The following is a 12,311-nucleotide window of genomic DNA, read 5'->3' as shown; positions in this document are numbered from 1 at the left end:
ATTGTATGTTTTATTTCCATCCACATAGTGTTCCTTGAACCTGTATCTAATTCTTTTCACAATTTTCAATAGCCTTTCCATGTAACTTTACACATCTATCAAACTGCACCATCTATAAATTCCACTTTTATCCTTGGAGGTGCCTTCCCCCCATTTTCTCTTCTAACTGAACTAATTCTTTTCTAGGTTGAAAAACTGCCTTTTTCTCTCAAGCTAAGACTTTTTTTTTTAACCGTTTTGCTGAGTTAGTAGCATTAACAATTTAAGTCTCCCTAGGGTTGCCAGATTTAGCAAATAAAAACATGGGACTCCCAGTGAAATCTGAATTTCAGGTAAACAACAAATAATATACAGCATGTATTGCATAGTAGGTCCCATGAGGCCCACGACCAGGTAGATTCAAACACTAGCAGCATATTTTCGTGGTAAAGAATGTGGATTTGGTGCAAACATTCCTTAGTTTGTATTCGAGCCATAGCTGTGTGACCTTAAACAAGTTACTTCATCCTTCCGGACCTCTGTTTTCTCACCTGTAAAATGGGAATAATCGTAGGCCCTACTTCATCAGGCTGTTATGGGGATTAAATGAGTAAGTGTCCGTTTAAAAACACAGAATAATGTATCTATAAGTGCTACATGAGTGTCTTTAAAGAATGAATAAGTGAATGAGAGGCAGTTTGTGTTCATAGTATACACTCTTATCCCCAGTAACACCAACTGTTTCCTTCCTTCTTAGCCGCTTGGAGCCTCTGGTCCTTTTAGCGATAAAGTTCTTTTGAAGAAATAAGGAAATAATGCACACACGTGCCCAGAATAAAGCTTGATATGGAGAAGGCAGTAAAAACGCATCTGAGCCCACCCCCAGTCCTGTTAAGGGGGACTCTTACTAGAGCCTTAGTGAGGTTAATTGACAAACAGAAATCTTATATATCTAAGGTTTACAGCATGATGACTTGTGAAATAATTACCACAATCAAGCGAATTAACACATCCATCACCTCACGTAATTATCTTTTTTTTTTTTTGGTGAGAAATTTAAATGTACTCTCTTAGCAAATTTCAAGTATATGCTACAGTATTATTAGCTATGATTATCATTCCATAATTTGGATCTCCAGAAGTTCTTCATCTTATAGCTGGAAGTTTGTACCCTTTGACCAACATCTACCTCCCCATTTCCCCCACCCCCCTGCCCCAGCCCCAGCCCTTGGTATCTACCAACCTACTCTCCGCTTTTGTGGGTTTTTGAGATTCCATGTATAAGTAAGATCCTGCAGTATTTGTTTTTCTCTATCTGGATTATATCACTCAGCATAGTACCCTCAAGGTCCGTCCATGTTGTCACAAATGGCAGAATTGTTTGCACCAGTACCATGAGGGATACTGACAAGCTAAATCTGTAATCTAGCCCTGATACCAAATCCACATTAAACAAAATTAAAACATAACAAGGACCAATTGTATAGCACAGGGGACTCTCCTCAATACTCCATAATGGCCTGTATGTGGAAAGAATCTTTAAAAAGGTGGATATATTTATATGTATAGCTGATTCACTTTCCTGTACGCCTGAAACTAACACAACATTGTAAATCAACTATACTCCAATAAAAATTAACAACAGGGCTTCCCTGGTGGCGCAGTGGTTGAGAGTCCGCCTGCCGATGCAGGGGACGCGGGTTCGTGCCCCGGTCCAGGAAGATCCCACATGCCGGGGAGCGGCTGGGCCCGTGAGCCATGGCCGCCGAGCCTCTGCGTCCGGAGCCTGTGCTCCACAACAGGAGAGGCCGCGACGGTGAGAGGCCCGCGTACCGCAAAAAATAATTAATTAAAAAAATAAACAACAACAAAAAAGCGAAGAGCCAAGGAAATGTTTAAATACTGTGGAATAATATTCAGCTATTTAAAAGAATAAATTAAAAATTATACATGTCTACTGCTATGTGTCAAAAAGTAAGCTGCAGGGCTTCCCTGGTGGCGCAGTTGGTGAGAGTCCGCCTGCCAATGCAGGGGACATGGGTTCATGCCCCGGTCCGGGAAGATCCCACATGCCGTGGAACAGCTAGGCCCGTGAGCCATGGCCGCTGAGCCTGCGCGTCCAGAGCCTGTGCTCCGCAACGGGAGAGGCCACAACAGTGAGAGGCCCACGTACCACAAAAAAAAAATAAGCTGCAGAATGTGTACCATATGTTCTTATTTTTATAAGAAAAACCTCTATGTACGTATGTGTACACATTTGTACTAAAAAATTAAGATAAATGTAGAAGGATAAACAAGTATTGGCTACTGTTGGTGAGTTAAGGGGGGCTTAGAACAGAATTTATTGTTTTCTTATATGTTCTCATACAACTTGTAAAAAGAAGCATAAACTTTTATAAAGAATCTAATAACAGTTTAATAAAAAAGAACACACACACAACAAGGACCTACTCTATAGCACAGGGAACTATACTCAGTATTTTGTAATAACCTATAAGAATCTGAATAAGAACATATATATGTATATATCTGAGTCACTGTGCTGTACACCTGAAACTAACACCACATTGTGAATCAACTATATTTTAATTAATTAAAATTAAAACAGCATGGAGTAGTGGGAACGTTGCAGTCAACACTGGGAAACCTGTATTTATTTTTTAACTCAGCCATGAATAAACTAGAGTAATTCAGACAAACACCATCTCCCAGTTTTCCCACCCAACAAATAAATGCGGTGACCCTTGGTCACCTCCTGCCCTGAAAGTTTCCTCTTGCCTCTTGTACTGATATAATTTTTAAAAAATTCTTTGTCTCATAGCCCACTGCCTATCCCTCAGCATATTGCAGCTTGACTCACCAAGACAGAAGGCGGCAGCCATGGTTGGGGACATGGTTCCTCGGCCTGTCCTGAGCTGTATAGCCCAGGAGGGAAGCCCTGGGTGCGGGCTGGAGCAGAGATACAGGATGTGATGGGAATGAAGAATGCTCTCCTCCCTTCCCCCATTGGCCTGGCTTTTCCTAATTGAGACTCATCAAGCTGGAGGCGTCCCCTCAGTAGAATGACTTGCACACAAGCTCCAAGGAGCCTGGCTTATCTCCCGTCACCAGCCCAGTGTCCCAGCAGGTCTGCCTAGCGAGGCATCGTCTGCGTTCTGATACTCCCAGAGGCTCCCTGGCATTCGTTAGGGACATGCAAGTCAAAACCACAATGAGATATCACCTCACACCCGCGAGGATGGCTCTATCAAAAAGACAGATATTAACAAATGTTGGTGAGGAAATGGAGAAGTTGGAGTCCTCATGCTTTGTTGGTAGGTGTATAAAATGGTGCCTCCGCTGTGGAAAACATCTCCTCCAAACGTCAAGCAGTGAATGGTTCAGCAACTCCACTTCTGGGTATACACCCAAAAGAACTGACAGCAGGAACTTGAACAGGTATTTGTATACCTGTGTTCACAGCAGCATTATTCCCAATCGCCAAAACATGGAAACAACTCAAATGTCCATTGATGGGAGGACCAATAAACTGTGGTGTATACACACCACAGTGGAATATCGTTCAGCCTTTAAAAGGAACGAAATTCTGACACAGGCTACGACCTGGATGAACCTTTATTAGGCTAAGTGAAGTAATCCAGACCCAAAAGACCACACATTGTATGATCCCATTTATGTGAAATATCCGGAATAGGCAAATTCATAGAGACAGAAAGGGCTCTGGACGTTATCAGGGGCTGCGGGAAGAGAGAATGGGAAGTTAAGGCACCATTTTAGACCTCTACCGGCGTAAAATGCATGGAAACTTTGAGAAGTGTTTTGAGCAAGGTGCTGACCCGGGATAGTATCTGACGGATCTCGGTGATAGCATGGTTTCAGGGAACTTCTCTTTGGAGCGGTGATGTTTGAGGGCACGCCTGATGGTAAGAAATATTCATAGAGGAGAGGCAGCACGTTCAGCCTGCCCTGAAGTCTTGATGAAATAAAGAGCTTGGCATTTTCATGTAACCAGAAGATGACGGGTGTAGCTGGACTTAAGTGAGCAGAAAACGAAGACTGAAGCGATTATAAGGGTCAGATCAGGATGGCCCAACTTTCGCAGGTGATTCTTTTCCTTTTAATTATCTTTTATTTCTCTTAGTTGAAGGATAGTTAATTTACAATGTTGTATAGTTTCACCTGTACACACAGCAATTGTTATACATACATACATATACATGTGTATTCTTACATGTATACGTACATGTATGTATGTATATATATGTAGGTATGTATATTCTTTTTTCCCTTATAGATTATTACAAGATATTGAGTATAGTTCCCTGTGCTCTACAGTAGCTCCTTGTTGTTTACCTATTTTAGATATAAGTAGTGTGTATCTATTAATCCCAAACTCTTATCTCCCCACCACCACCCCCTACCCCCTTTGGTAACCATGAGTTTGTTTTCTCTGTGAGTCTATTTCTGTTTTGTAAATGAGTTCATTTGGACCCCGTGACTCTGCTGGAGTAGGCGAGGTCTGTCCTGTGTATTAATAGGGCTAGCAGCATCCCTGGTCTCCATCCACTAGATGTCACTAGCGCTATGCCCCCTCCAGTTGTGACAACCAAAAACGTCTCCAGACCTTGTCGGATGTCCCCTGGGGGGGTGCAGAATCACCCCCAGTTGAGAACCGTTGGGTTACATCATTCAGGGACTTAGAGGGCAAGATAAATTTGGATGCACAAATATCCCTTTATAATACTCCTCACTTCTCAAGCATTCCCTCATTTGATCCTCACGCAAGGCTGAGAAACAGGTTCCGCTTTAGTCCCATTCTGGTGAGAAAACTTGAGCTTAGAAGAAAATGTGCTTTTCTAGGTGAAGCTTGGGTTCTGGGAGCCAAATAAATCATTTTCCTTTGGTTTAACACATGTTCACATGGATCTAGGCAAAGTCTCTCCCTTGTTTACTTTACGTCTGCCCTTTAGTTCTCATTTCTTTTCTCCATCTCCAAGGAACAACTCTACAATATCTCATGTGAATTAGTTCATTTCTGCAAAACGTGATTTCGTACCGTGCAAAATGTATACTGTAAATTGTGCAATGCCGTGGAAGTCATTCGTCTTTCCATTGCCCACAGAGATTTCACAGATCTGTAGAATATTGATTTGCTTCCAACACATTTATCCCTCCACTGTCCCAGTAACAGACAGCCACATCATATCCAAATATCTCCAAGATAAACAATTCTGAGCGAAATATCATTCTACATGTGCCTCTGTGGACATATGTGAAATGTCCTTGAAACATGCACCCAACGGCAAACCAGCTCTTAAGTGTATCTTTCATTTACTTACTGCCAAACTGAACTCTGCATTCGCCGCACCAGGTTCTTCCCCCGCAACAGTGCAAGAGGATCCCCATACCTCCCCAATACCCCCAACATGTGGGGCTACCCGGTTTGGGACTGACAGGTACACACTGCTACATTTAAAATGGATAACCGACAAGGACCTGTGTACCGCACAGGGAACTCTGCTCCGTACTCTGTAACAACCTAAATAGGAAAAGAATTTGAAAAAGAGTAGATGCGTGTCTATGTATAACTGAATCACTTTGCTGTACGCCTGAAACTAACACAACGTTGTTAATCAACTGTATTCCAATATAAGATAAAAAGTTTTTAAAAGTGTGGGATTACCCAGCCTTCTAATCTTTGCCAGTCCGATGGTATATTAGCCTCCTAGGGCTGCCATAACGAAGTATCACAAACTGAGTTGCTTAAACAATAGAAATTTATTGTGCCATGGTTCTGGAATGCAGAAGTCTGAGATCAAGACACTGGCAGATTTCCTTCTGAGAACTGCGGGGTAGAGGTCGGGGCAGAGTGGGGGGGACTTGGTGCATGCCTCTCTCCTAGCTTCCAGTGACTTGCTGGCAATCTTTGGTGTCCCTTGTCTTATATTTTTTATCTTTTTATTAATTTTTAATGGAAGTATAGTTGATTGAAGATGTGTTAGTTTCTGGTGTACAGCAAAATGACTCAGTTATACATATATACATTCTTTTTTTATATATTAATTTATTTTATTTATTTATTTTTGGCTGTGTTGGGTCTTCGTTGCTGCACGCGGGCTTTCTCTAGTTGCAGCGCGTGTGTTTCTCACTGCGGTGGTTTTTGTTGCAGAGCACAGGCTCTAGGCGCACGGGCTTCAGTAGTTGTGGCTCTCAGGCTCTGGAGCGCAGGCTCGGTAGTTGTGGCGCACAGGCTTAGTTGCCCTGCGGCATGTGGGACCTTCCTGGACCAGGGATCGAACCTATGTCCCCTGCCCTGGCAGGTGGATTCTAAACCACTGTGGCACCAGGGAAGTGCCTCGTATATATATTCTTTTTCATGTTCTTTTCCGTTATGGACTATTACAGGATATTGAAGAGAATAATTTTTAAACGTGTACACGATCATTCAGCTAGTGGGTGCAGAAGAGAATGTGAATCCTAATTAACCCATCTCTTCTAGACTCTGAGCTCTTACTACTATGCTCTCCCACCAAATGTCACTCCCCAACATCGTCCACATTATTTTTCTCCCTGGGTCTATTTCCATCAATCAACACACATTCTCAATTCCCCTCTATTTCTTCTACTCTCCACTCCAAACCACGTGGCTGTATTTCACTGACCCTACCATTAACTTTCTTCTCTACTTCCTCTCATCAAAACTTATTGAATTATTATTTTTACTATTTTTTTTTTTTTTTTTTTTTTTTTGCGGTACGCGGGCCTCTCACCGCTGTGGACTCTCCCGTCGCGGAGCACAGGCTCCGGATGCGCAGGCCCAGCGGCCATGGCTCACGGGCCCAGCCGCCCCGCGGCATGTGGGATCCTCCCGGACCGGGGCACGAACCCGTGTCCCCTGCATCGGCAGGCGGACTCCCAAGCACTGCGCCACCAGGGAAGCCCTGTTTGTAGGTTTTTTGATGATGGCCATTCTGACCAGTGTGAGATGATATCTCATTGTAGTTTTGATTTGCATTTCTATAATGATTAATGATGTTGAACATTCTTTCATGTGTTTTTTGGCAATCTGTGTATCTTCTTTGGAGAAATGTCTATTTAGGTCTTCTGCCCATTTTTGGATGGGATTGTTTGTATTTTTGATATTGAGCTGCACGAGCTGCTTGTAAATTTTGGAGATTAATCCTTTGTCAGTTGCTTCACTTGCAAATATTTTCTCCCATTCTGAGGGTTGTCTTTTTTGTCTTGTTTACGTTTTCCTTTGCTGTGCAAAAGTTTTTAAGTTTGTGTTCTATTTATTTTAATTGCATAACTAAAGGGGGAAGTTCACCAAAACTAGGGAAAAACCATAAATCCCCGGCCTAAACACCCTCTACATCATTCCCTTCCCCAAGTCTGTAGTTGAATTATTGCAATTTGGTTCCTTTACAAAGAACATTTCCTTGTTCATTTTTTGCTGCTCTGAAGGCTTCAGCTCTCAGAAACTCCTAGAACGTTAGACTGAAACGCCATTAGGAACTGCCTCCTCGCCCAATTTTTTTGTCATGTGGCATGCAGGATCTTAGTTCCCCGACAAGGATCCAACCCGTGCCCCCTGCAGTGGAAGTGCCAAATCTTAACCACTGGACCGCCAGAAAAGGCCCTCCTCCTTGCCCGATTTGACTCTTACTTCGTGTTATAAATTTATTTTATTTATTTATTTATTTTTGGCTGCGTTGGGTCTTTGTTTCTGCACACAAGCTTTCTCTAGTTGTGGCGAGTAGGGGGGCTACCCTTCCTTGCAGTGCGTGGACTTCTCATTGCATTGGCTTCTCTTGTTGTGGAGCACAGGCTCTAGGCGCGTGGGCTTCAGCAGTTACGGCACGTGGGCTCAGTAGTTGTGGCTCACAGGCTCTAGAGTGCAGGCTCAGTAGTTGTAGTGCACGGGTTTAGATGCTCTGTGGTATGTGGGCTCTTCCCTGACCAGGGCTCGAACCCAAGTCCCCTGCATTGGCAGGCGGATTCTTAACCACTGCGCCACCAGGGAAGCCCGACTCTTACTTCTTGGCTTCTCCTTGTATTTTGGTACCAGTGAGTTCTCCTTAAACATGCTTGGACAATTGTTCCTGCTCAGTGACCCAACTCATCCTTAATGCCTGCTCCCTCTTTGCTTTCTAAGGGCCAGATCATGTGATTTGCCTCTCTCAGTAGACCATGAGTTCCTTAAGACCAGAAGCTATGCCAAGTGAAGGGTAAACTGGAGTTTTTGTCCTATTTTTGCAATTGTTCTCTTTGACATTGATTTGAAATAAAAACCAATATGCAAAATAGAAGGAAAAAAAAAAAAGACCAGAAGCTGTATCTTACTAATATGTATATCGTCAGCTTCTGTGAACATTTGTTAAATAAGCAAATGAGCGGGTAAATACACAAGGAACCAGGAATCCGTTGAGAGATATGTGATGCGTCCCAGAATTTCTTTATGGTTGACAAGGCTTCTCTATTCTTGAGCCTTTGCGGGGGCTCCAGGATGATGAGTGGCGTGGGTACACGAGTACGACAACTCACGAAGCCCCATTTTCCTTAAGGGGCACTTGAACCCTGGAGTCCACACAGCCAGCTCTGGCTCTGCTCTCTGGACAAGGTGAAGGTGGCATACACACAGGGCTATTTTATGGAATCCTCAGTGGTACAGGACGGGAGTGAATCCCCGCTCCCTGTAAGGGGGTCCTGGTGTAGCTGAGCAGAAGACTCCGGTGGGTCTTCCTCTGTGTGGACCTGCCCGCGTGAAGATACAAAGTGAGGGGAGAACACCTGGGGGAGGGGGCAGGGGAAGGAGAAAAGACTCACATGCATGTCCATTTGTCTGTCCTCCTCAGGCGGGATATCCACTGAGACATCATCTGCAAGAAAAGAGGAGAGGAGAGGCTTCCAGGAAGAGCCTTCAGATTATCCAGTCTTGCCATCTATATTTCAGAGATGGATGACTGAAATCGGGGAAGGGCAGTGACATCACACCCAGTGAGGTTTGCCCCCAACCTTCTCGGCTTCTTCTAGGATGCCTTCTATCTTCCCCACCCTGGCTACCCCTACTTCTCACTCCTCTTACATTGATTTTCTTCCTGGAAGTCCATGTCTGGGCTGGAGCTAAGGGAAAGGAAATAGACGCATTCAGGTAGGTCTGAGAAATGAGACAGACACAGCATTATCTACTGAGAGAGTCCAAATGTTCCTACCTGTTATCATTCACTTGGCCCTTGGTGTCATCCTCAGTGGCTCCTACAGAGAGTCAGTGATCAGAGTCCTGGTAGGGGACCCACAAAGCCCCTCCCCACACTCCTCCCGGGTTAACCCTTCCCCCTCCAGGACGTACTGTTTTTTGGCTCGACACCAGCACCGGCAGAGGAGAAAGATAAGGAGGAAGAGGAAAGGTAGAATGCTGATGACTGAGGTCACAGTCACAGTGGGAAGGTATTCATCTCCAGGAGGATTTAGGTAGACTTCAGGTAGATCTAGGAATTAGTAAACAGTGAAGATCTGTTATTGATCTCCTCTTGGATTAATTCATCCATTCAATAAATATTTATTGTGTGTCTTCCATATATGAGGCAAGTTATTGGATGTTTTGGAAACTGTAGTGAACCTACCCAATAACAGAGTCTAGACATGTGAACCAATACACAGAAGTTGTTACTCTTATTATATGATAAAACTATCTACCCTGCATTATAAGAGAGATTTCTTTGGGAGATGATCCCCGAAGGATAAGAAACACATAGATCTCCGAAGTGCAAGAAGAACTGCCTTCCAGGAAGAGGGAACAACATATGCAAACTCAGAGGTGAGAAGGAGTTTTGCATGACCCACACACAGAAAGGACAAATGGTACATAATGTGAAAAATGGCTCTTGGTAAAGATAGAAAGGTCAGGAGATATCAGCAAAGGTCCAAAACACTGGAAGCTGAGGAGAAGAGTCTGGATTTAAGTCTAAATGTAATAATGACCCACAAAGGGATTAACAAGCAGTGAGCTTGTAATTTTTTAAATTACTACATTTCTGGTGTGATAAATAGATTTAAGGGGCCAGGTGGAAAGTGGAGGGACAATTAGGGAACATGCTACAGGCAGCTACATGACAAATGATCATGTAATGACAATGCGGTGGTGATGAAAGAAAAACGGGAATGGATTTGAGGAGTTTTTGAGGATAGAAATGATGAGCTTTGAGATTTAGAGATGGAGCAGATGGGCACTGAGAGCAAAAGAGGGGCATCATATATCATTCTCAATGAATTGATCATTGGAGAGGATGGATGGCATCTATTGAGATGGGAAGACCAATACAAGGAGGAGGTTCTGAGATGTGTTGGGAGTTCTGCCGAGATTCTCATTAGGTGTCTGAGCAGATGTCAAAGATTCCATTGGATAAGAAATTCACAGGAGCATTTTCGACTGGAGTGAGTGATAAGTTTGATAGCCATCAGCAGATACTGGACAGCTGAAGCAGATCATCTTTAATCTACTCATTTTAATCCAATGTTAGTCTTCCCTGTCAACTTAAGAACAAATATCATTGCTTGGCATGATAAAAACTCTCAGCAAAGTGGGCATAAAGGGAACATATATACTTCAACATAAAGACCATATAAGACAAACTTACAGCCAACATCATACTCAACAGTGAAAAGCCAAAAGCATTTCCTCTGAAATCAGAAATAAAGACCCGGATGTCCATTCTCACCACTTTTATTCACATAGTATTGGAAGTCCTAGACACAGCAATCAGACAAGAAAAATAAGCAAAAGTCATCTGAATTGTAAAGGAGAAGTGAAGCTCCCTGTTTGCGGTTGACATGACACTATATATAAAAGAATATCCTAGACACCACCAAACTAATACTAGAGCTCATCAATGAATTCGGTAAAGTTGTAGGATATAAAATTAATATACAGAAATCTGCTGCATTTCTATATACTAACAACAAAACATCAGAAAGAGAAATTAAGTAAACAATCCCATTTACCATTACATCAAGAAGAATAAAATACCTAGGAATAAACCTACCTGAGGAGATAAAAGACCTGTACTCAGAAAACTATAAAACACTGATGAAAGAAACTGAAGATGACACAGAGAGAAAGATACATCATGTCTATGGATTGGAAAAATTAACACTGTTAAAATAGCCATACTACCTGAGGCAATCCACAGATTCAATGCAATCCCTATTAAAATGCCAATGGCATTATTCACAGAACTAGAACAAATAATTTTAAAATTCTTATGAAAACACAAAAGACCTCAAATAGTCAAAACAATCTTGAGAAAGAAGAATAGAGCTGGATTTATCACACTCCCCACTTCAGTCTATACTACAAAGCTACAATAATCAAAACAGTATGTTATTGGCATAAAAACAGACATATAGATCAATGGAACAGGACAGAAAGCCCAGAAATAAACCCACTTAATCTGCAACAAAGAAGGCAAGAATATACAATGAAGAAAAGACAGTCTTTTCAATAAGTGATGCTGGGAAAACCAGGCAGCTACATGTAAAAGAAGGAAGTTACAACATTCTCTAACACCATATACAAAAATAAACTCAAAATGGATTAAAGACCTACATGTAAGCTTGGAAACCATAAAATTCCTAGAATAAAATATAGGCAGAACACTCTTTGACATAAATTGTAGCAATATTTTTTTAATCTGTCTCCCTAAAGCAAAGGGAAAAAAAGCAAAAATAAACAAATGGGACTTAATTAAACATAAAAGCTTTCACACCGCAAAAGAAAACAATGACAAAATGAAAAGACAGGGATTTCCCCGGTGGTCCAGTGGTTAAGAATCTGCCTTCCAATGCAGGGGACTTGGGTTCGACCCCTGGTCGGGGAATTAAGATCCCGCATGCCGCGGGGGAACTAAGCCCTCATACCGCAACTACCGAGTCCGTGCACCACAACTAGAGAGCCCGCATGCCACAACTACGGAGCCCATGCGCTCTGGAGCCCGTGCACCACAACTACACAGTCCACGTGTTCTGAAGCCTACGCATCACAACTAGAGAGAAGCCTGCATGCCACATCGAAGAGCCTGTGGGCCACAACAAGAGATCCCACGTGCCGCAACTAAGACCCGATGCAGCCAAAAATAAATAAATAAATAAAGATTTTTAAAAAATGAAAACACAGCCTACTGAATAGGAGAAAATATATACAAACGATACGACCAACAAGGAGTTAGTACCCAAAATATGTAAACAGCTTATACAAAGCACCAGCAAAAAACCCCAAACAACCTGATTTAAAATGAGCAGAAGAACTGAATAGACATTTTTCCAAAGAAGACACA

At 42.6% G+C, this 12,311-nt stretch overlaps 1 protein-coding gene across 4 annotated transcripts in view; it reads right to left on the bottom strand.

Moving 5' to 3' along the window:
* The window catches only part of GP6 (glycoprotein VI platelet), a 46,807-nt gene that overhangs the window by 31,846 nt on the left and 2,650 nt on the right, over positions 1-12,311 (bottom strand). For all 4 annotated transcript variants that reach the window (XM_032612851.1, XM_032612849.1, XM_032612850.1 and 1 more), the window contains exons 2-6: positions 9,329-9,467; positions 9,192-9,234; positions 9,065-9,102; positions 8,806-8,858; positions 2,840-2,928 (exon numbers count right to left, since the gene is read on the bottom strand). In XM_032612851.1, the coding sequence (XP_032468742.1) occupies positions 2,840-2,928; positions 8,806-8,858; positions 9,065-9,102; positions 9,192-9,201 (190 nt within the window). In that variant the 5' untranslated portion in view covers positions 9,202-9,234; positions 9,329-9,467. The remainder of the gene's footprint in view (positions 1-2,839; positions 2,929-8,805; positions 8,859-9,064; positions 9,103-9,191; positions 9,235-9,328; positions 9,468-12,311) is intronic.

This window comes from Phocoena sinus, chromosome 19 (assembly GCF_008692025.1).
Source record: "Phocoena sinus isolate mPhoSin1 chromosome 19, mPhoSin1.pri, whole genome shotgun sequence".
Lineage (NCBI taxonomy): Eukaryota > Metazoa > Chordata > Mammalia > Artiodactyla > Phocoenidae > Phocoena > Phocoena sinus.
Note: the sequence above shows the minus strand (reverse complement) of the source record. Positions and strands in the feature narration are given on the sequence as shown.